The sequence below is a fragment of the Neopelma chrysocephalum genome, unplaced genomic scaffold (assembly GCF_003984885.1).
Source record: "Neopelma chrysocephalum unplaced genomic scaffold, ASM398488v2 Primary Assembly neopelma1_67, whole genome shotgun sequence".
NCBI classification, from domain to species: domain Eukaryota; kingdom Metazoa; phylum Chordata; class Aves; order Passeriformes; family Pipridae; genus Neopelma; species Neopelma chrysocephalum.
The window spans coordinates 3,966,157-3,989,240 of record NW_020897726.1 but is presented as its reverse complement, the minus strand read 5'-3'; the positions used below and the strand labels follow the sequence as shown (position 1 = coordinate 3,989,240).

Sequence of the window (23,084 nt, the reverse complement as noted above, 5' to 3'; positions counted from 1 at the left end):
ATATTTTGACATATTTTTCAGTGTCAGAAGCTTAAAAATAAAGGGGAGGGAAGATCATACTAGCCCAAAGAATTGAGAGGCAAAAAGTTCTGTAAGGGTATCCACTTACAAGCAGAAAAAGATACATCAGGACACTGTGTCCTGAGAAACATCACGGCAGCATTCCGCAATCATCCCAGCAAACTAAGTACTGCAAGGGACCTGGGTAAGTGAAAACAAATTTGATGAAAGACTATTATTTGTATTGCACTGAATATTATACTGATTCAAAAAAATTAGTCATTCTTGAGAGGCTACGTGACCAGGTTCCCCAGACAGAGAGATACTGTTCTATCTTAATTTTACCAATATAATGCCTAGATTTGTTATGAGGAATGAAATGTCATCTTTCTTCGGAGTATACAACAGCAGATGCCAGCTCTCAAATCAGTCTCAGATTTGAAAGCTTATAAAAAGGCTTTCAGAGTCAAGAGTGGCCAAAGCATTTCAAAGGCAATTTACTCAATCTGTTAGGTATGAGAAGATGCCACGTAGCTCTGCAGAATGATTCTGCTCATCTTCAAATAGTCCAGGCCTTCTCATCTACAGGTCAGGCTTTATAAAAAAGCCAAGTATGAAATGGTCATTTTCAAAATTAAAAGAGGAATTAGCTTAAATGTGAAACAAATGGTTATTAAAATTACTTAGCTGAATGTTCTACTTATTGTAACCTGGAATGAAGTGATCAATACTATCTTAATATTGCCTATCTTAGGTAAGCATTCTCATCAGCTACCACGATTTAGAAGACTGTTGGACTAATTGACTTATCATACCTGTCAACATTAATTCAATCGCATTCTAAAGTAATAATCACTATCAATCTAATTATATCAGCAGTCTCCTGTAAATGAGTACCAATTATTTTAATTAAAATATTAAATATTTAGAAAATAGATCGGAACATATATTAATAATTTATATACTTAATTTTAATCTATCTGAACAAGCATAATTCCTGAACAACAAAGCTTACTTTCTTTGTATCCCACTTTAATATTTTCCATCAGGTTTCAAGACATCGATCTAATACCAATGAAAAAAGTCCTATTTATATTGTTCTACTTTTATATAAGTGTATATGGGCTTGCAGTCTATTATTAGTCGTATTCACTTAAGAACTCTTCCAAGAATATTCAAGTGATAGTTTCCCTATTTTGTAAATGCAAACAGGTCAGTTTAGGTTTCCTATAAAACTACATTAACCATCTATGTGGTTGGGTTCTAACACTAAAGCCCTCAATTCCTGTGTATTCTAAACAAGCGAATCCCTTCTCATCTCCTTTACAGGAAAATTACATGAATCATTCACATACTAAGGCAGTATCATTTGGAAGCTTTTTACCTCTTTTTTCCCCCTTTCTTTTTAAAGCTAATCTAGAAATCTCCCTCCAGATTCTTCACCACGTTTCACAGGAAATAAAGGAAAGTTGCTCAGCTTGTGAGAAACAATCACAGAATCATTTGAATTGGAAAAGACTTCCAAAATCATCAAATCCAACCTTTGACCAAACAACACCTTATCAACTAGATCATGGCACTAAGTGCTAGGTCCAGTAATTTCTTGGACACTTCCAGGGACAGTGAAACCACCACCTTCCTGGGAAGTCCATTCCAATATTTAACAACCCTTTCTGTGACAAAATTCTTCCTGATGTCCAATCTGAACATCCCCTGGTACAGCCTGAGGCTACGTTCTCTCGTCCTGTCACTAGCTGCCCAGGGGAAGAGACCGACCCCCACCTTGCCACAACCTCAAATCAACGTGCCCAGTTCCCTTGAATCAGGATGATTTAAATACCAAGGGAGCAAAAAAAATCATTTGAGGCAACCATAATATGATTAGAATACCAGGCCTGTTTTCTAAACAACTAGCAAATATGAATCAAATTGGAGGACAAGAAAGCACACCACAGGCTATGAACTAGTATATTCAAGCACGCCCAGGTCTGACTACCCAAAAAAATCCTGAAGGGTTTTAACAATAGTCAAGTAGTTTCATGTTAAAATAAGACATCCTTGAAAATTGTCATTCAAAAAGCATTTGGGATGGCTTATTAAGATTACATTTCATACTGAAGTCCTCATTCACAGTCAACAAACATCGATGCAATCATCATATCCATAATCTTTATCCTCTGATGAATATACATTAAGATACACTATTTTAATATAAAATTATGAGTACTAATTTTCTGTAACATGAGACATCAAGCTACTCTGTACCAGATGCCCTGCACGCAATAGAAGACATGAGGAAAGAACATTTCCAGATGCAAGTTGAATATTGACAACACTAAAGTGCATACAGCAAGGTATATGCTCAGCCTAATGAACCAGTAAATTAGGAAGAAAAGCGCTTGACATGCAACATGTAAAAATACTGTTAACAGAGCTGTAACTTCACTTCATTTCTTTCTTAAATAATCTTAACAGGAAATTCAAAAAAATCATTTTGTATTAATGTTGTAGTGATTTGTTTAGGTGGATTTTTTTGTTTGGTTTGTTTTTTGTTTTGTTTAATAAACATAGATAAGAAGGCAAGGAGTACAGTTATGGTTCATATACGTGAAGAACTAGCATATCACTGATTCATTCACCACTAACTGCAACTCTTATGCCCTTCAAGAACTGGATGCTTTGCAGGTACCCTGGCTCTGCAAGAACTGTCCTAGAGCTTCTAGCCTATTTCTGGTCAAAAGTGTGTCCTGCTGCCCAGGAAGGGGGCAAAGAATAAAACCCAACAGAAGCAAGTGATGCACAATACAAGTGTTCACCACCCGCTGACTGATGCCCAAACCATCCCCAAGCAGCAAATGGCCCCACCCGGCCAACTCCCCCCAGTTTATATACTGAACATGATGTTCCATGGTATGGAATATCCCTCTGGACAGTTCAGGTCAGCTGTCCTGGCTATTCTCCCTCCCAGCTTCCTGTGGACCTCCTCACTGGCAGAGCACGGGAATCTGGAAAGTCCTTGATTTAGAGTAAGCACTACTGAGGAACAACTAAAACAGTGCATGATCAACATTATTCTCATATTAAATCCAAAACACAGCATATACAAACTACTGAGAAGATTAACTCTATCCCAGCCAAAACCAGGACAGAGGACTCCAATATGAATTAGAGCCTAATTAGAGTCTACAGTTACCTAATCCAAGTTGTCTACAGTCCACCTTCCTCAATTATCCATTTCAAGTCTTCAAGGGGCTGGGAACCACAGCATAGCATAAGATGCAAAGAAAGTCTCACAGACCAAAAATGTCAAAGTCTGATTTAAATTCCACCCTTGAAACAGATTATCATTTGGGGGAGAAAAAAATCCCAGAACAAAACAAAAATTAAAGATGAGAAGAGACATGTTAACTATGTGCTAATATCTCCCAGCATCTTGTTAAAAGACAGACATATTTGCAAAGTTCTTTATACTCATACACTCAAAACAGTTATTAAATTAGTTTCCTTTCCTTGAACATATCATACCTAATAGCACTAAATGTCAGGTTTCAAAATTCAACTTCTGTTCCTTGTAGTCTAATTTTTGTCACAGTTTTCCCTATAATCTACTTTTGAAACATTTTAAAACTGAGAAATATTTTCACTGTTTACTTCACAGAAACGGTTAAAGGTATTTAAATGTAAACACTTACTTCCTTTTCTAAAATTATTTTAAGGAAGATTTTAGCACTGAAAATAGTAACCTGTAACTTGTCTTCTTAGCTCATGTTAAAACTGGAAGCAACGATGCGGAAACATTTCAGCAATATCAAGTAAACGGCAATTGAGAACTACAATAGCATCAGGCATTTGAGAGATAGATACAAATTTCTCTGATTTGAGGATCTATCAGTTGGCAAGAGGCAATTAAAATACACTTATTCCTCTCCTATGAAGAGAATACCAGGCAGCATTCTCCCTGCTGGTTCCTGATGCCCTGGCCCAAGTTGCTTTACTCCACAAGATTTCAGCTACAGCAGGTAGAAGGGATGGGCCAGTTCTCCCCTCACTATCCTTCACTTGGTAAACTGAGAGGCAATGGATGCTACCTATGCTAACCATCTTCTATGGCAAAGCAGAATATAATTTTTTTTTTCACAGAAAGGAAAACAGTTTTGAGATTCAAAAATGCTCCCAAACCAGTAGTTCAATGAGCATGAAAATTAATGGGAAGCTTGTCTACAGATCCATCTCTTGCAGTTGAGTTCTTGTTTTTATCTAAGTTTCTCCTCTGTGAAGTGTCTATACATTTGTCTGCCGTGTGGGTTTTTTGGTGTCTATTAATACTCTAGCATCTGCTGGACTTCAGGCATGTGGGGAAAGCACCTTATGGGTCTCCCTCCTCTGCTGCTTGTGAAACTTGTTACAACCTCATCACTTCAGAGTGATCTGCTTTTCCATCCTTGGTGAAACCAGGCACTAAGTTCAGGGGAAGGGGCATTCAGCAGAGAAGCAATGCTCACATAAGACTTGTTTTGTTAGGAAACACTGAAAAAATGTCACTCAGAAATAAAATACAAGATCATGGGGAAGCTATTTACACCTATGTATTTAGCTAATAATAACTATACAATTAGCTATGTATGTAGTTATAAATATATATGCATCTATATAATATATTATTATAAACAATAAAGGTATGTATTTTAATATACAGTTCATTATATAATTGTTGTCATTCTGTTACAGATACTTGTGTGTGCATAGCTGTGATCACACGCATCCGAGGCAAGGAAATACAAACTGTAAAAGATAACCTGCCCAGAAACGTGGAATTCAAGGAATTCTGTAGCTCTGTAAGGAGTTTGCCCTTCAAGGGAGCGTGCCCGAGGAGACAGAATCAACCAGGTTGGAAAAGACCTTTGCGATCATCGATTCCAACCTCTGCACAGCCCGGTGCCCCTGACCTTGTGGGGCCTTCCCTGCGCCCCGCCGGGCCCCGCCGCTCCCGGCCCGGGGGTGCCCCGTCCTTCCCCCGCGGGGCGGCGGGCACTTGCCTCCCATTCCCGCAGGAAGCGCTGGGCCTCGGCGGGCCCGGCCGCCCTGTGCCTACGGAACTCCTCCTTGACGTAGCGGTCGCCCAGGTCCCGCAGGGCGGGCGGCAGCGCCCGGTGCAGCTGCAGGATGCGGCGGTAGAGGCGCCGCGCGGCGCCCGGCGCGGCCATGGCGATGGCGGCGGCAGCGCGGCCCGGCCGGGCCCCGGAGCAGCCGCGCCGGGGCGGGGCGAGGGGCCGGGCGGCGCTGGGCCGCCTCTGTGAGCGCCCGGCTGAACACAACGCTGTTAGAAAATGCTGCCGATACGCTGAGAGCCTGCGTTTTGCAGATAATTTTTAAAACATTACCAAGAAATGCAGTTGCAAATAGTACTGTCTTCACCACCATATGAACAAACTATGCCCTTTATACCAGGATAGAACGTGGCACAAGTGAGTTAGTCCACTGAGCACAAGCTTCATGTGCTTAAATTTGTTTTATCTTCATTTCCAAGCATAGGTGAGAGACGAGAGAAGACATAGAAAGAAACCTTCCTGCCTCTGTGGGCCTGCTCGCAACTTTGTGCCAACTTGTTGTCACTACCAAGCTCCTCCTTTCTCTTTCCTCCCTCTTACAGCCCGAACTCCAACACCCCAGCTCTCCATGAGGTTTTTTCAGCAGCTTAACATCACATCCAACTCGCCCACGTGAAAAAAATCTTCATCAAAATCAACAATCGTAGATATTTTGGAAGAAGCAGAGTCAGGCAGTGGCCGCAGTGGCAAAATTCCTGCCTCATCACGGGTATGTGTTAAGCTCCTTCCATCCAGTCAAATGACTGGTGCTTCAAAACAGAAAGGAAATATTTCTATAGGCCCAGGTAGCATTAAGCTTTCCCTGGATACTAGGAAATGTCATAAAAATGTACTGCCTCATCAAAAGCCCAAGTCTTTAAGTGAGAGCAAGAGAGGAAAGGGCAAAGTACAGACTATTTTGCTGGCTACAATTTCTTGATGTTTATTTATTCTTTTAAGCACTTTAGTGATGGAAAACTAAAGTTCCTAGTAACACTAAGTTACTGAAGTAAAACAAAATTGTTATAGTTTCACTTTCTATCACTGTCAATTTCCAGTCTTCTTCATGCCTGTGATGCTTTCAGAGTGAGCAGCTGGGCCCTGGCAGAGGACGCCTGATCCTCAAATTTATTGGTCTTGCTATATTTTCAAACTGTATTTTCTACAGACATTTATTTCAGGAAGAATTTCTGGACTTAATGCATTTTGTCTACCCTGTACCCTTCAATATGTTCACAGTTTAAAAAGATTGAGGTTAAAAAACTGATTTGCTTTATCAGTTTATTTGCAATTCCACTGAGTCATCTCAACGTGCATTCATTTACAGAAATTATTTAAATATTTTATTGTATATTGACCACCATACTCATGGTGCACGTTTAGAGCTTTCTCCTTGCTATATCCACCCTGTGTGTTTTTTAAGAGTCCTTTCCTTTAGTGGCCTGCTTAAGCCCTCTGCTGGGCACTCACTTTGAGGCTCAAATATCAACTCAGTCAGATCTGTGACTGTTTCTACACCTTTTCTTTCTGTCCAGAGAGACCAAAAGCCATTTTTGTATTGGGTCTGGCTGAGATGGCGTTCATCTCCCCGTAGCAGTCCCCACAGTGCTGTGCTTTGCACTGGTAGCTAGAAACGTGGTGATAACATATCAGTGTTTTGGCTACTGCTGAGCAGTGCTGGCACAGCACCAGCACTCTCTCCAACATTCCACCCATCAGTAGGCTGGGGGTGGGCAAGATCTTGGGAGGGAACACAGCTATGCCAGCTGACCCATATTTCACACCATATGACATCAGCTCAGATATAAAAGCTAAGGAAAGGAGGAGGAAGGAATTCCTCCTTGACGTAGCAGTCACCTAGTGTTCGCCTTCCAGAGCAACTGCTATGTGTGCTGAAGCCCTGCTTCCTGGGAAGTGGCTGAAGACCACTTGCTGATAGGAAGTAGACAGTAAAGCTTTTTTTTCCTCATTGCTTGTGCACACACAAACTTTCACTTTTGCTTTAGTGAATTGCCTTATCTCAACCTACAAGTCGTTTTCCATCTTATTCTCTCTCCCCTGTCTGGCTGGGAAGGGGAATGATAGAGCAGATTAGTGGCCACCTGACACCCAGCCAAGGTCTATCCACCACACCCATCCTCTGGGGCAGGTGGTTCCTGCCCAGGAGAAGAGGAGAATTCCTTCAGCATCTGTGCACCTCCAGGCTGCTTCAGCTGCAGCTCTTGAGCTTCCTCCTTGCACCTTCCCTAGACGCTGCTGGAGAAGTGAGGAATTTGCCAGTAAATTCCCCATGGAGCAGAAGATAGAATTGTACGCTTATCAAGCTGCTGATAACAGTCTAAGTTGTCAGTCTTTGTCTATTAACAATTTTTATATCCCAAAGTCCTTGAAGGTCTCTGCACTATCAGGGAATGTGGAGAGGCAGCAGATGCAGTTGAACGTCACATCCCTTGTGTATGGGCACAAAAGGACTCACCATCAGAACTCGTTAAGACATAACATGATATTAGAGGTATTATTTTCATATAATGACCTCTCAATCATCAGTACACAAAATATCTGTGCCACAGCTTGACTCCAGACACAGTTTTAGCTAACATTCATGAATATAACTCCTTAGCTTGTTACTTGCAGCTGCCTGCCTCTGCTTCCAGGCAGCACTGCTTCTGTGCAGGGCACTGTGCCATCCGTGCTGCTGCTCCCAGTGCTCGACAGCCTGGGAAAACTTCTTAGCTTGCACCAAAGAAAGCAGCACCTCAGAAGAGGGATTTATCCCACCCCTTTTTGGGCAAGTGGAGGAAATTAATCCCTACTTCCTTTCAGATGTCGATAGAAGGATGTGGTATATGTGATTTAGTAGCCCATAAAGAATACTTCTGTATCCAACTCAGCTTTAGCACACTGGCTCAGTGTCAGTTGTGCTGAAACTGGTGTGAAAGCTACAAAGATACTGAAGTGTCTCTGTGCCGTTGGATCTCCGTAATGCCTTTGGATCTGGGGAAGCAGTATCTGCTCTGCCATAGGGCAGCATAAAGGCAGGCAGAGTGACTCAGGCAATATACTAAATCTTTATTTACATGGCTAGGACTCTGTGAGGTAGCATCTCAGCCTTTTCCCAAGGATATGTGAGAAATTTGTGGTAAAGAATGGATGCAAAGTGCTCTAGTTATTTATCCATCCTTCTGAGCTTTTGACCCTGTGAATCTGCCGGAGTGGCCATGTTGTTTGCTACAGTCCTAATTCCAAATGTAGAAAGACTGGAGGAACACTTCCCTGTTTATTTTTTCCTTTTATCAGTAATGTGTTGACTAAAGAAGATGAAGCTGAAGTATTTATTGAGCTGTAATTGCTGTAATTTTTTTAATTATCAAGAGCATCCTGAGAGACGTTCTTTTTGTGAATCAAAATAAATGATTAAATATAGAATGCAATGATGTGATATTTCTTTCTAGATCTGTTGGTAGTCCTGATGAAACTAAATTGTATTGTCATATTTTAAAAAACCAGAATATGCAATCTTCTTCTCTAAACTGTGGGTAAATATTAAAATACAGTCCAATTTCCTGCTATTAAAAAAAAAAGAGCATATAGCTCTGTCCCATATTATATTTCCTGTTTTTGCACTGTGCAGATCACAACAAAATTGCATCCCTTACTTCAGAATTATGGAGTTTTTAATAAACTCTCTACGTATTTGAATAGATTCAAGACAGTTTCTTTTTGCATACTATTCCATACCAAGGCAGACTTTTCTGATTCAAAAACCAAGCCAAAGATCTGTTATGACAGCACAAATTGCCTACTAAACATTCTGCGGCATCTTCCAGTGTGCCTTGTAAACTAAAAAGACATGGAATTATCCCTGCTTTGTGGGAAACAACTGCAAAATTAATAGTTTCATAAATGACTTAGAAAAAGCCATGGATAATTAGAGATTCGCAGGGTGCTTCTGCCTCTGTCAAAGTAGAGTAGAGCTTTGTCCTTGATTCAATAGAAAAAAAAAATCAGTCCTAGCATGGGATAGGCTGCTTCAAAACCCACCTGAAAGTTGGACATGCAAACTACTATACATAGATGCTGTTAAAAAGGGACCAGCTCTTTCATAGGCTGATGAAGATACCAGTCATGTTTGCTGTTGGCTGCAGAGGCAATTGCCTGTTTGTGTCTGGTCCAGGTAAAACCAGCATTCTTCACACAGTTAGCAGGGTAAAATAGTGAGAGCAGGACAGATGGTTTTCTTTCAAAAGCTCAATTTCTGTGAGGAAAAAAAGATGCCATAATAAATGCTGTTTTGTGTAACTCATCAGGATGGCTTCAGGTACTCATGTATGCATCTCATAGTAAGATGAAACCAAATAATAGAGTGTATTTCTTATGAAATAAATACAGTACATGACAATTTTGGAAGGAAGAGACAGACAACTGTTTCTGGACTTCAGTCAATTGCATGCTTGGTGCACTGATAGATTTTGGACATTAAAAGAAGTTCTGCTTTGGTTCAGCTTCTCCTTGAGCTGCTCATTCATTGCAGGACTTTTGTTCTTTCATCAGAAGCACGAAATCTGTATCATCCAAACCAAATTTTTTTTACAGTTTCTGAGAAAGTTCTGCTTGCCTCTTTCAGACTTGAAAGATGCCAAGTGTGTTAGAAATCTTCAGAGAGTTTAGCTACCAACTTTATCAAGTTTCTGATTGAATATGTGTGAGCAGAGCTTTGCAGGGAGTCAAGTGTAAGCAACATCACCCCAGAGGAGTGGCAGGCTCATGCGGGGACCCTCTCAGTCACCATCTCCCCACTTTCATCTCTTGTCCGTAGTCCAGTGCCAGATTTCAAAGCATACAGGCACCAGCATGTCGCACGGAAGTGTTCTGAAAGAAAGAGAGGATTGTATGAACCTGTACGAGTTTTCTCTAATCTCATTTCAGAAACATCTATTATTCAGCAGAAATTTTGTAAAAGTTCAACTCAGTGAACTGATCCAAAATTAAAATTTTGGGTAGAATGATTAAAGAGCATCAAAACTCAATGTAATGGCAGGCAAGATGGTTTTAGGGGGAAAATCCTACACCTTCCTTTATAGATGGTGCCAAATCAGACTGTGAACTAGAAATCTTTTTTTGTCCTTAAGCTATTAGTGTTTTCAACATTCAAAGAAAACACCCAAAAGATTGCCTATATTACAAAACAGTTTTTCTACTTTTGAAAATTCAAACGTAATTTGAGAATGTCAGTATTTAGAATCATGTGTCTTCTCCTTTTATGAACAATCCTTTTGGTAAATACAGTACTAGTTCACTTGATTAATCTGCCACATGTGCTGTTCTGTTCAACTGCTTTAAAATTCTGTAAAGATGCAGTATTCTGCTGTTAATTCACACAGTAAGTTGATTAACAGCAGAATGTTGCTGATGAAATAAATACAGTTTGAAAGCATACATTTTGTTATTTCAAATATAATATAAAGAGTATATTGGGTAAAGCTTTGTGTTCTTGGTCTACTTAGTAAGTAATTGTAAAGCTTAAACTCATGCAAAGATGCTTCCACAAATCCATTAAAATTCCTTCCAGAACAACACAAAAAGAGCACAGAAATTGTTATGTTGATGCTTTTAACAGAGGGGAGAAACAGAACAAGGGAGAAGATGCCCAAACTAAGTAAATTAGTATTTTGAAAAGCTGCAGAAAAGACCATATATGTGTGAATGCAAAAGCATAGCCCAGCCTTGGAGCATCAGGAGCAGAACACAAGTGATCCCCTTCCAAACAATGGCGTGCATGGCTCCTGGAAGCTCCACATGATGTGCCATCAAGCCCCAAAGTCTAAACTAAGGGAATAAAACCAGCTAGGCTACATCACTTCTAAGCTTTTAGTCCAGCTTCACATTAACCCAAGGGGAATTTAAAGCACAGCATAAACATGTGTTTAAATGAAGTTAGAAGAAAGCTTATTGTCATGTCTCCTGTTTTAATTAAATGTGTTTTATATTAAAAGCATAGCTTACAAATGCAAGCTGTGTGGTTTCTCTGGCAGCATTGCAGCTCTAAGTAAACACACCATAGTATTATTTTGTTTGCTTTCTTCCCTAATTAAGTTTTTTAAGTTTCCTCATCTCTCTGTGTGGCTGCTTCAGTTTTGGCCATAGTACTGAGGCAAAGGAGACTGGAAAGAAGACTATGCTTTCTCTTTCTCCCTCCATCCACCAAGTAATCACAGATCAATTGGATATCCTTTCTCCTTTTTTAAGATATATAGATGTCAGACTATATATTGCAAATAAAGCATGAGCCCTCTGGATCATACCAATCTGGGAGCCCATACCCTCCCACTGAGAGAGCTGCAAGCACCCAGGCACACTTCAGAGCAAAAAGCAGGGCTGAACCACAAAATTTGAAGGCAAACATGAATTTTGACAGCCTTTGAAAGTGTTTGGATTTCTCTTTTTACCATCCTCAGAGGCTACAGATTTTCAGGCTCAAGGCTGTTAGTGCTTCACAAATCCAGATTGTTGTCTGCTGTTTAAAATGAAACATGCATAATCCAACATCATTCATTATTTTGGCATAAATAATGTGCTATCAGCAAAGTACATGTCCCATCTCAGGCCTCTAGGCTTTTAATAGCCCTCTGAATGCATCCAGTCTGTCCAGCACAGTTTAACATGCAGGCCAAGTTCTGGAATACTTAACTGGCCTCACATTAAAACACTTGGCGTCACCTTTGATGTGAAGCACTGGATAGGCATCTCTTGTCTCTATCCAGTTTCTGATGATGTAATCAATCAGGAAAACAAATCCGACATGAAACTGTGTAGCTCTGAAATTGTGTGTCTGTTTGTTGTGTTCCCTGCCCTGAAATTCAGCACCACACTGCAGGTTGGAGGTGTATCTGGATGGCTACTCATCCAAGGTTTATTATTCACTGGATGTGGTAATATTTGGGATTACATTTCTTGATAGGATTTTCCTTTGTGGTTTCTTGATATACTATCACATGTTAATGGTTGATATTCAGGATGGAGCTATAGGATACCACATGAAAAAAAAGGCATCTTTAAAATAAATACTTGAGGTTCCCTAAACCCTTTTTATCCAACATCACTATCAGTGTTCATCAATTCCTCCCTCCGCCCCCTCCCCAAACCACCTGAAGGCAGGATCAGTAGTGATCAAAAGACATGCAACATGTCTTACTATTGAAATGACCACCTCTGTGAAATATGGTTTATAATAATGAGCTTATTGCTGTTGCTTTGTGAATTATGGCTTTGCACTTCTCCTAAACCAAAACAAAAGTTATTTGCAAGGTGCCACAGGAATAATTTTTCAACTGAAAAACAAGTAAGTTAGTGATCACAAACTCCTTGCTGATTTGTGAAAGTGGCATTTGGTTTTTTACTTCTTTGAGATTTGATTTTAAACTGAGATGTTGAAAGATAATTTGTTTTTGTAAGCTATAGAGGAATTGCAGCTCCAGGTGCTATAGAAAGCACAAAGCAATATGTAGAGAAAAAATTTCAACTGTTTCAGTCTAATGTGTTAGATATTAGGATGGTCACAATCTCTTCAAAAGAAAAAAGTTGGAGACTTTTCACTGATGGGAGATAGCAACTAAAAGTGCCTTAGCATTGTTTAGTCTCCTATTTTGTTATTTTTTTCCCATCATATAGGAATTATAACATTTTATATTCATTAATAGGGTATAAAAAATAATGTATATTTAAAAATCCTTGAAATGAGTCTTGAAAGCAAACTAATGGTGCAGCGATGTACTTCTGGAGCCTATGGTGAAAACAAAATTCTGTAGGACAGATAATTCTTCTGTGAGCTCTAAAATTCATATAATTGCTTTGACATCTTGAGAAATTGGAGAATCCCATCCAGGTCTAGGATACAGTCTGGATTTCAAATGTTAGGTTGTTTAAGAAATGGATATCAAAAATGAAGGCCACCTTTACGAAATATCCCAGCATTAATATCTAACTAGTCTTACTGAGTTCAAGGGTTATTTTTTTATGCATGGAGGACCACAAGCATACCATGGGCTGTACTTCAGGGAATCAATACTTCAGAAATTTTTTGAAAGAACAAGAATTGTACCCCTTCTGTTGTTAAGCTTCATATATCAAAATTGCACTCTTCACAGCTTCCAGAGGGCTTTACTGGGACTCATTTACTGTCTTCCTGCATTCTGTTTTCAAAGTTATGCCCTGGGAGCAAAACTTTTCATTTAAGACCTGGATTTCAAAGTGTTCTCAAATCCACAGGCATCTCCGACATGTTTTGAAAATTGTTGCACCTTACCAGAGCCAGAGGCAACATTATACATGCAGGACTGAAGTCAGTTGGTCTAGCAGGTCTTCAGATAATACCCTTCAGATAAAACTTCTTTTCAACTTTCCCAGGAGGACTGCATTTTATATGCTCTGAAATCCACTGGGGTATGATGGCTGTCTTGAAAACTTAGTTGTGACATGGATTGTGGGGCATTTCACAGTGTAAATTTGGAGTAATTCCTCCCTCCCTGTGGAACTCCATATAGCCATTTTTTATTCTTGTGGGTTTGGGGGGGGGTTGTGGGGTTTTTTTTGGGGGGGGGGGGTTGTGGTTTGGGGTTTTTTTTATTAACAGCTCAGAGAAATCTGAGGGTATGAATCCCGTGAACTATGTGTATATTACAGCCTGATCCTAAGCTCAGTTCTTCAGCTGATGTGCCTTCAGGTACATCAAGACTGCCTGTCAGTACCACATCCCCATTCAACAGATGGGAAACTTGAGAGGCAGAGATGTCCTGCAAACCTAGCATTCAGTAAGACAGTGGCAGAGATGGTACAACAACTTAAGGACTTTCCTGTCCATTCAGCGCTTTATCCAATAGCTGATAATGTCTTTGAGGTTTGCACAACTTTGTATTATTCTACACTGTGTCAGTGTGACAGCTTTTATTTGAAACTTTTTGGACAATACCTCGACCTTATCACATGATAAGTTACCTGTACAATATCAATGTTAAATCTATGGGGAGTTTGGTAAACTCTTCCTATATACAGTGTAGAGGTTCTCTCAACAAAAGGAAGATGCAACTATTGAGATCTGAAGCCTTAACCCTAAAATGAACTGAAAGGTGTTCCCACAGCAAAGCTGGAAATGCCCCTAGCAGCAAAAGACTTGAAAGATACCAATTCTCTCTAGCTGACATTCTGTAAGAGAAATATGTCTTAAGGCAAGATTAAAACATTCATTAAAGAGCAAAAATAAAAGAGCATTACAAAAAAAAGAGGTTTCCTTCTTACACTTCAGAAGTTACAAAACATTCTTCTGTCTCTTTAATTGCCACTTGCAAAGGCTCTGCACTGAGTCATTTAGTTTCTGAAAGTAACAACACTGTCCTAGCCTTCTTGTTGGCATGTACTCCTATGCCACCCACATTGAGCTCCAAATCTGGATCCAAGGATTGCTGAGCTGTGAAAACTGTATTTGTATAATTCTGCCAGTAACCACCCATATAATATCAAAAGAATCAAAGAGAACTACAGATACGCTGAAACATTCAAGAGTCATATGAACGCAAACTACCAGGAGATGCTCAGAAGTTTAAGGATATTTTATATACATCCTGTTCCATTCTCTGGTTGGTCTTTTCAGGGTGGAGAAGGTTGGGAAGTGGTAAATGACAACTCTTTGTGTTTGATCATTGAGCAAAAAAGAAGTTTTGTATTCTATCCATCTCATCTCCAGATGGTAGTAAGTCAAATCTCAGCACAGTGCCAGTGCAGGACCAGAGGAAGGCAGCTGAGTGTTGCCACAGGATGAAAAACCATGTTTAACAGGAGATGAGGAGTAAAACTCCCAAGCATAATTAGCATGGCTGTGTTGTTTAGCCATTCCACAGTTTGCTCTTCACTACCTAGTAATCATCCCTTCCTCAGTGGGTAAGTGTCTCCTTGCTAAAGAAAATTAAGAGATTTAGCTAGGGCCAGCAAGAGGTCAGGGCAACATGATAGCAGCCTAAACATCAGCACCCTCACCTCCCTCAGCACCCTCACCTCCCTCTCTTGGGGAGTTCCTGGGTCCAGTTTTGCATGTCCCAGAGGAGTTCTGTCTTTAGGCTTGACAGATGATGCTCTAAGGCTTTGGAAACAGAGTATTCACTGCTTCTAGAGTCTGAATTAAGCGTCCTAAGGATGGCACAGGCTCTGTTCTCCAAAAAAGCAGGTTCTTCCATGACGTCTCAAAGTAAAGATACAAAGGTGAATGATGCAGCTCACTCCTGAAGTGTGTCCAGGTGGAGACTGCAGCTCCAAGCATACAAAGCTCTCTGGTTCATCTCTGCATAGGTATGTGAAGATGTATATTTTTGCATCCAGTATGAAAACTGACCTCTGTATTGAAGACAAGAATGCAGAAAATTATGTAAAGGGCTCCTCCCCACCTAGTTTAACTAGAAATAGCAGCGATCTAGCACACCTGAGGGCAAATGTTCTTCCATCTGTGTTTTTAACCAGGATCCTTAATACTCTCATCTTTATTTTCTAAGACTTTATGAATATTTTTCAAGTATTTAACTACTTCTCTATATTTCCCTATTCTTCCAACTTGAGCAAACAAAATGAGTTGATTTATTTCAGGTTCAAGTAATGAATTTCTCATCATTTTCTCTCCCTGACTTCCATGCACAAGCATGAGGCTACACTGTCTGGGGTGCATTGGCTGAGTGAAATATGTTTATTTGTAATAAGGATACAACAAAATCCCCTGAATCCACTGAAAATAATAAACATAGAAATATCTCCACAAGTCTTCGGGTTGTTAAAAAAATTATGTTTAAAATTACTAAGTTTAGGTCCCAGTTTGACATCACAGTATCTCTTTAAACAAATAACCCAGGCAGTGTAATGCTTTTTGGAAGGGGAGTGAAAGTTACCACTGAAAGTCTTCTTGCTGGTCAAGAGATTCAGCAGATTTTTGGGGGTTGGATAAAAAAAAAAAACAACTCACACCAAATATTTTTTCTTAATAATTCTATGTAACTAAGTTCATGGAAAATGTAAGTAAAAGTCAAACTACAGAAGTGAATAACTAGGGGAACTCCACAGAATGTTTGATTATTTCCCAGAATTATTCTGGAATGCACTCATTGACGTATAGACGTGCACTCGCTATCATAAAAGGCAGAAAGTTTTTATTAGCACTCAACAGGGACACAGACTTACTGTTTTCAGGCTGCATCTCAGTTGGTTACTGCAGTGTGAAAACCACTAACATACATGACCACTTGCAAAAGTCATGGATGGTCTGGTAACATAGAACAGCATCCCGAAATCTGCATCTAATTTCTATTTTACTCATTATTGGATGTCACTATGGTTAACATGACAATTCACATCCCATAAGAGCTCTGTTTAAAAAAGTTACACATATCCAAAAAATATGGAAGACATTTTCTTGCTCTTGCTTAATTTTTTTTTTTGTCTCAATACAATGTAGCCATTCAGAACCAAATCCAGTATGACATATCCAAACAAGCTTTGCAGATACACACATTCCTGTCTTGTCCTGCATTCTGAATGCTGCCAGTCAGGAATCAAACACCAATTCTGACACTCTGAAATTATCCGAGGAGAGAAATTCTGCCCACAGTCATCCCATTGCTAGCATCCCTGCATCCCCTGCAGGGATTGTCTAAATCTGATGGACAGAAGGATACATCTTCTGTATGTGGTCTAGTAAGAACTTTCTGCAATATTTTGTCAGATCACTTTTACCACAGATTTGTGTTTAGTTGCTATGAGGAAGACAATTTTTAAATCTTTATTATCACAGACTGAACAAGTAACACCTTACCATTTTTTAATTTTCTGTGTTTTGCCTTCTCTCCTTCTGTCTCCTCCCTCTCCCCTTTTCTTCCTTGCAAACAGCACTGTGAAAAGCCTATTGTTGAGCAGTGGAGTTGGGACATTAGGGTCAAATCTCTTCATCACATTCCCTCTTCTTCTCTGTAAGGGGTTGAAATCTAAGTGAGGCAGTGACATACAAAACTATACAGAGCTTTGGAGCATTTGCTTATGTTATACAAGATCCTGCTCCAGTGCAAGCACATTCTTGACTCCTGCTACATCCAATATGGAACAGTACTCAAGTTTCCATGGATTAGGGTGACTGCAGAACTTTAATGCAGAGCTTTATGTCAATGCACTTCTCATACTTGCTGCTCTTGCTTCCATGCACAATATTCACTATTTTGGACAGCCTAGATTTTTTTGTCACCACCTAGAAGCCTGTACAACTGTGGACTGGATCTAGTCCATGCTGTATGCCTTAGTTCTGGATTGATTTGCTTCCATGAACTGAAGCCAAAGCCTTCTTTTCCACACAGTATGTTCCTCTCCTGGATGCTACGCTTATACTCTAGCTGTATAACATTTCCAACCCAGTGCTGCTCACTGAGTAAATTGCACAGTCTAGCCATTGTAGAAAGCAAGTATGATGATTTTCAGAGGTGCTGTTCTGCTGAACTGCATCATCTTGTTGAGACAACACGACTAAAAATTATAGGAGCAGAGCAGATGGAAGACAAGGGATTTCAAAATTATACACTTTGAACATAAGAAATGTGAGCTGGTAGGAAATTTATCCTCTTTGCTATCCTTAGCATTCACAGTTTCAGAAACAGACATGTTTTGATTGCCTTCTTTATTTATTTTTAATAACACTATTTGCAAGAGAAATACCTTACTGCTGTAGCACTGTGCATTTGGGGTTGATTAGGTATAATTTTCTGCACAAGACTTCTAGAGATTGCATCAAGTGAAAAATGCACTAATAGCAGTGCAGTGCAGAAATCAGGACTGTGTCATTTTAGGATATGAGAAAGCCCTCCTTACACATCTCTCTTTTTTCAAGAGCAGAGGAGGTGCATTTGTGCATTTTGGAACTTTTTTGTGAGTTTCAACTGGTTACACCCAGTGTAACTTGCTTTAACTCTTTTTTCAACTGACAGCCACTACCGAAGACAACAGAGAAACTTTGCACCATCAGAGGATTTGACCAATGTTTTGTGATTCGTTTGTTTTTCAACTAACAATAAACAAGTGGTACAAAAGTGAAATACCTTATATTTTTGGGGGTTTTTTCAATCTCTGTTGTATTCCTTGAGATATCTGCGGATGCTCTGATTTATCATCCTGCCTCTCAGAAGGATGTCATTCCCTTTCCTCGCAGAGCCGAATCTGGGCTGTTTTCTGCATACAATCCTCCAGCAGACACTCTGACAGCCAGCTGCATCAGCCAGTAGATGTCATTGTGTTTCCACCACAAAAGCACACCGAACATATTCATCTGGCTGCAAATCCCTGTCCAGTCCTACAAACAATGCTGTTGACTATTTAGGACGTTTTCTACCCTGCAGCAAAATATTTGTTAAAAATGCTTAGCCAGAAGAGAGTGAAAATTAAGTTCCAAGCATTTGATAGCTGTGACTAACTAGCCAGAATACCCTTGGTTTCAGCTAATATAGTGCCAATGGTGTTATACAAACACAGCTTACTCAACAGGATACAAATCATTGTTAATAAACTATTACAAAAGATGCCAACAGAAGAAGAAGACAGAAATAATGTTTCATGGACTAACCAGCTTCTTTAAGCAACCAGCCTGTTTTGCTGTGAGGTCAGCTGTTCTTCAGTACTCAGACAGGACTGAGAATTTATATTTCAGAACTTTTTAGACCTTCAGAGTGTAATGAAAAGAGGCTGTAGTTTGTTATTTTTCAGCTATTTTATTCTGGACTATGTTAATAGCTTCCTAACTTGAATGATATAATATTTGTGATGTAACTAGAAAGTTCCATTTGAAGTCAAAATATGGTAGGAATAGAGAAGCAAACTTTTGGCAGCAGTCCCAGTGGTAGGGTTTTCCAGAAAGTCTGACATATTTTTTATCAGCAAAAACTCAAGAGACATCATTTTAAGTTTTATTTTTAACCATAACTTCATAAACCTAATGAATGTAAACAGGCTCTGATATCTATAAAACTACATTCCCAATTACAGCTCATTTCCCAAGCTAAAGATGAGGCACAAGATGAACAGAGGATGCAGTCAGCTTGCAACATCCATGCTGGAAATGGCACACAGGGCCAAATTCCCTGCTGGCAGCAACCAGTGAGGCTCTGCTGGCTCTAACAACACAGGAGACCCTTGACAGATTCAGCAGAGAACTGGCCTTTTGCAATGTATTCTGAGTCCCAGGGGCCAGTCACAAAACTGAGTGAAGTCAATGGAAATCTTTTGCTTGTTGGCAATGGCTGTGGATGAAGCCATGAATCAGGTTTTCTGGAGGCTGGGCACAGAACATCTGTCTTGGGGTGAGGCAGCTGAAAGGCGCAGACTTGGATTTGAAAGGACAAGCTTCATTTCATGAGTCTCTGCTCAGGCTCAGCAATAACCTGAGATGGCGCAAGATAAACAATGTTCTTCCCTTGCAATGCCTTCGGGAGCTATGAGGAGAGTGGCTTGTCCTCTTGCTTGCTCGTGGAAACATCTAAAACCCTTTCTGGACTGGGAGACTTTTGCGCAGGGAGGAATCACAGTCTGGTGACTGGTTTGGGTTGAGAAAGAGCTTTAAAGATCATCACATACAACCCCCTGCTGTGGGCTGGGGCATCTTTCACTAGACCAAGTTTGCTCAAAGCCCCATCTGACTTGAACTTGAACACTGCCAATGATGGGACATCCACAACTGTGGATGGGAACTGTGGCTGTTTCCAAGTTTGGATATGAGGTATATGATATACATACAGAGACCTTGTAACTGATGACCCCTTGGACTGTCTAGGCCACCAAATCCTTGCACTTGGATGAGCAGAAAGATGTCCAGTGATGGCCCACAGGTACTACAGCAGTGTCCTCTGGGCTGAACGGTATATGGGACATGTTTAAGGATCACAGCTGTGTCACCTGCTGTCTTACAGATAAACTCACCTCCAATTACAGGAGCCACCCACAGTGCAGAACTTCTTTATTAACATTCCAATGTCACCTCTTGTAAAAAAACATGTCGTGGCAAAACATAAGCCTAATAATATTCATGGGTCAGGCTATAGGTGACATACCCATTTCCTACACACCATTCCACACTCGTGCCATACATGCCATGATTCCTCGCTCTCCAAAGCATGTGAAGGAAACTCTGCATTATGCAACTGAGACTGGTCTCAGGCTGCTGAGCTCCCAGTGCTGTGCCTCCAGACTTTCACATTTACCTGGGATTTCCCATTCGAATAAGATAATTTAGAACTTTCCCCCAGGTAACTTTTTTGATCTACATCAGCTGATCCATAAATATCAAATAAGAAACCTGTGGCACTGTCTCGAATAGCTGTATTCCCAGCTCACTGCTTCCTCATCTGATTCCTCTCACTCCTGCTCCCCGTCCCATGCAGCCAGGGCTTGCTGGCACATTTATCTGAGGATTTTGCTGACTAAAAGCACATAATGAATTTTTCTACTTTCAGTGCACATTATTTCCAGGCAACCTACAACGTCATTGCAGCGTGAAGGTGTCAAACATACGCGAGATATAGAGAAAAAAATAGAGCCCTATTTTACTATCTGCCTGAGGATATCCACACAGAAGTGGAGACAGTGGCATGTACACTGGTGAGGTGAATGTGGGAGCCCAAATTGCTGACTTTAATCTGGACTCCAGCAAGTCTCCTGTCTCATTTTTCCATCTCAAACAGGGGAGGTAATGCTATTCATTAGCTCATTTCACCTGAGGAAAAATGTTATGAAGGTTGGTAAGGTATTGACATACTACAGAAATTAGAAAATTCCCACTCCTGAAAAAGACCTTGAAGAAAGAACTGATTCTACTTGTTTGTGGTGGTTTGAAACTCCCAAGGATCCAATTTTTAAATTCAAGCCCCCCTCCCACAATTTGCCCCTGTAAGAGGGTTTAGTGATGGTACGGACTTGATTGATATCTTTTTCACCTCATGTGGAGAGTTTTCAGACAAAACACAACCATTTGTTATTGGGGGAAGGGGAAAATATTTACAAAGGTTTATTTATACACACACATATATATATTTACATTGAATTAAATTCCTCTTTTCCTTCAATAAAAGTCCAAGAAGAAAAAAGAGAAAAGTCCTTCTGTCACTCCTCAGGCCACAGTTCCCTCATTTCAGTTTTCTGTGGCACTGGTTAGTGTCCTTCATTTTCCTAAGGCAGTAGATTTAAGTATGGCAGTCAGGATTTTTGTTCTTACTTTGTGGAAATTCCAACCCCGAGCCCGAGCCTTCGGGGAATCTCCTTGTTGATCTTCACTCCTCTTGGGTTAGAACATTGAAGGGAGCTTTCAGTTCAGTCTTACCAAAGCTCTTTTGCTCTGTCTCAGCTCGCCAGCATGATAGAAGCAGCAGCAGCAGAGGGCACGGCCACCTCCTCCACATTCCATCCTGGCTCAGCTCTCAGGACGACTCCAGGTTTTTCAGCTCCTTTCTCTCTCTCTCTCTTTCTCTCTAGCTGCTGCTGCATTTCAGGACTCCCTAAAGGTTTGGAAGTCCACCCCTCCTCTTCAGAAAGTCTCTGGGTTTTGGGAAAGTAATACAGTCTTACCCCAAACCAGCTCTGTTGAGTTTTCCTCTGTTTTGTTGCCAGCTCTCCCTCCTGCAGGAACATCTCTGCGTCTTTCAGCCGGCTTCACGTTCTCTCGCTGCTCCTAGCTATCTTTTTGGCTTTCAGCCATCGCTGTCTCTGTTCAGGACTGCTCTGCTGCCACTTTTCAATGTCTTCTGCTGCTGCTGGCAGTAAGGAAACTCTTCCAGCTCTTGATTACAGAACCTGGTCAGCTTTGACACTATACTGGGTCTCCCGTAGCCTCAGCTGGGGGCTGGGGGCCCTTGGCCTCCAGAGGGGCTCACTGGCCCCCTGCTTTCTCCTGGCTCAAATCATGGCTACCTACCTTCTAAACTATCTTCACCACCTTCTCTTCCGTTTCTGTGGGTATGTAATTTCTGTAGAGCGCATGTGAACCTTTGATTGGCCCAGCATTATCAGCGGGGTAAACCATTACTACCCCAAAGAAAAGGTTTTTCAAACCACCACATTGTTGTACCAAATGAACTAGTTAAGGGAGAAGATCGATAATTTAAAAATGACAGTAAAAATACTGACCTATCTCACTTCCTAAGCATGCCTTGGACATCCTTGCCAACACAAATGTTCCAATTCAGAAAAAAAAAAAGAGTTGATGACATAATTAGAGCCTGTGCTAGAACACATTTCCAGAAGGGAGATGAATTAAGATTTTCTGAATATCATATATTTTGTTAAATCTAAGTTTGGTGCAGCTGCTCTTTTAATATTCTTTAACTTTTAACGCAGTTGTGCATAAGCTTGTGTATCTCTCCTTGCTTAGAGCAAATCCAAGCATGGGAACAGTCAGGTGCAGGTGGAGGTTTTACAGAGGGGTTACCACCCTCTATGGCAGACAGGGAAATGCCTTATCCTGGGGTGGCTGCACTGCTGGCCTACATGGATGTCACTTCAAGAGCACCTCTGCCACCATTGATTCAGCCTAATCACAGAGGCCTCAGAAAGGTACCTGTATTAGACTTGTCACCTGGGATTCCTCTGCACACCCTGGCTTGTACAGCCATGAATCTATAAGACATGGCACTGAGAGGCATTAGAAGAGATGTGTTGGAGGTTTTTCGTTTTTCCTTTTCTTTTCTTCTTCCTTTTTTTTTTTTTTTTGTTTCTATGGTGGTATTTTTTTCCAGTTGCTTTTTTTTACCCCCTTGGGGAGAACTGGACTCTCCTAACTTTAATTATTTAAAAGTTAGGCAGTGAGGCTAATTCATAGAATCATAGAATCGTTTAGGTTGCAAGGGAGGTTAAAGATTATCTAGTTCCAGCCCCCCTGCCATGGGCAGGGACTCCTTTCACTTCTCCCTCTGCAGTTGGGACCACCGTGGTCCCAACAAAATCTCA

General features: G+C 40.6%; 1 protein-coding gene across 2 annotated transcripts in view; it reads right to left on the bottom strand.

The window, feature by feature from the left end:
• The window catches only part of SDHAF3 (succinate dehydrogenase complex assembly factor 3), a 36,392-nt gene extending 31,169 nt beyond the window's left edge, over window positions 1-5,223 (bottom strand). The window contains exon 1 of one of the 2 annotated variants that reach the window (XR_003534465.1): window positions 4,797-4,934. Coding sequence is in view for 1 of the 2 variants with exons in the window: in XM_027684698.1 (XP_027540499.1) it covers window positions 5,037-5,204 (168 nt within the window). In the remaining variant the exon portion in view is untranslated. Of the gene's footprint in view, window positions 1-4,796; window positions 4,935-5,036 lie in introns of those variants that run through there. The other variant, XM_027684698.1, reaches the window with a different exon arrangement.
• Between the last annotated feature and the right edge of the window lie 17,861 nt (window positions 5,224-23,084).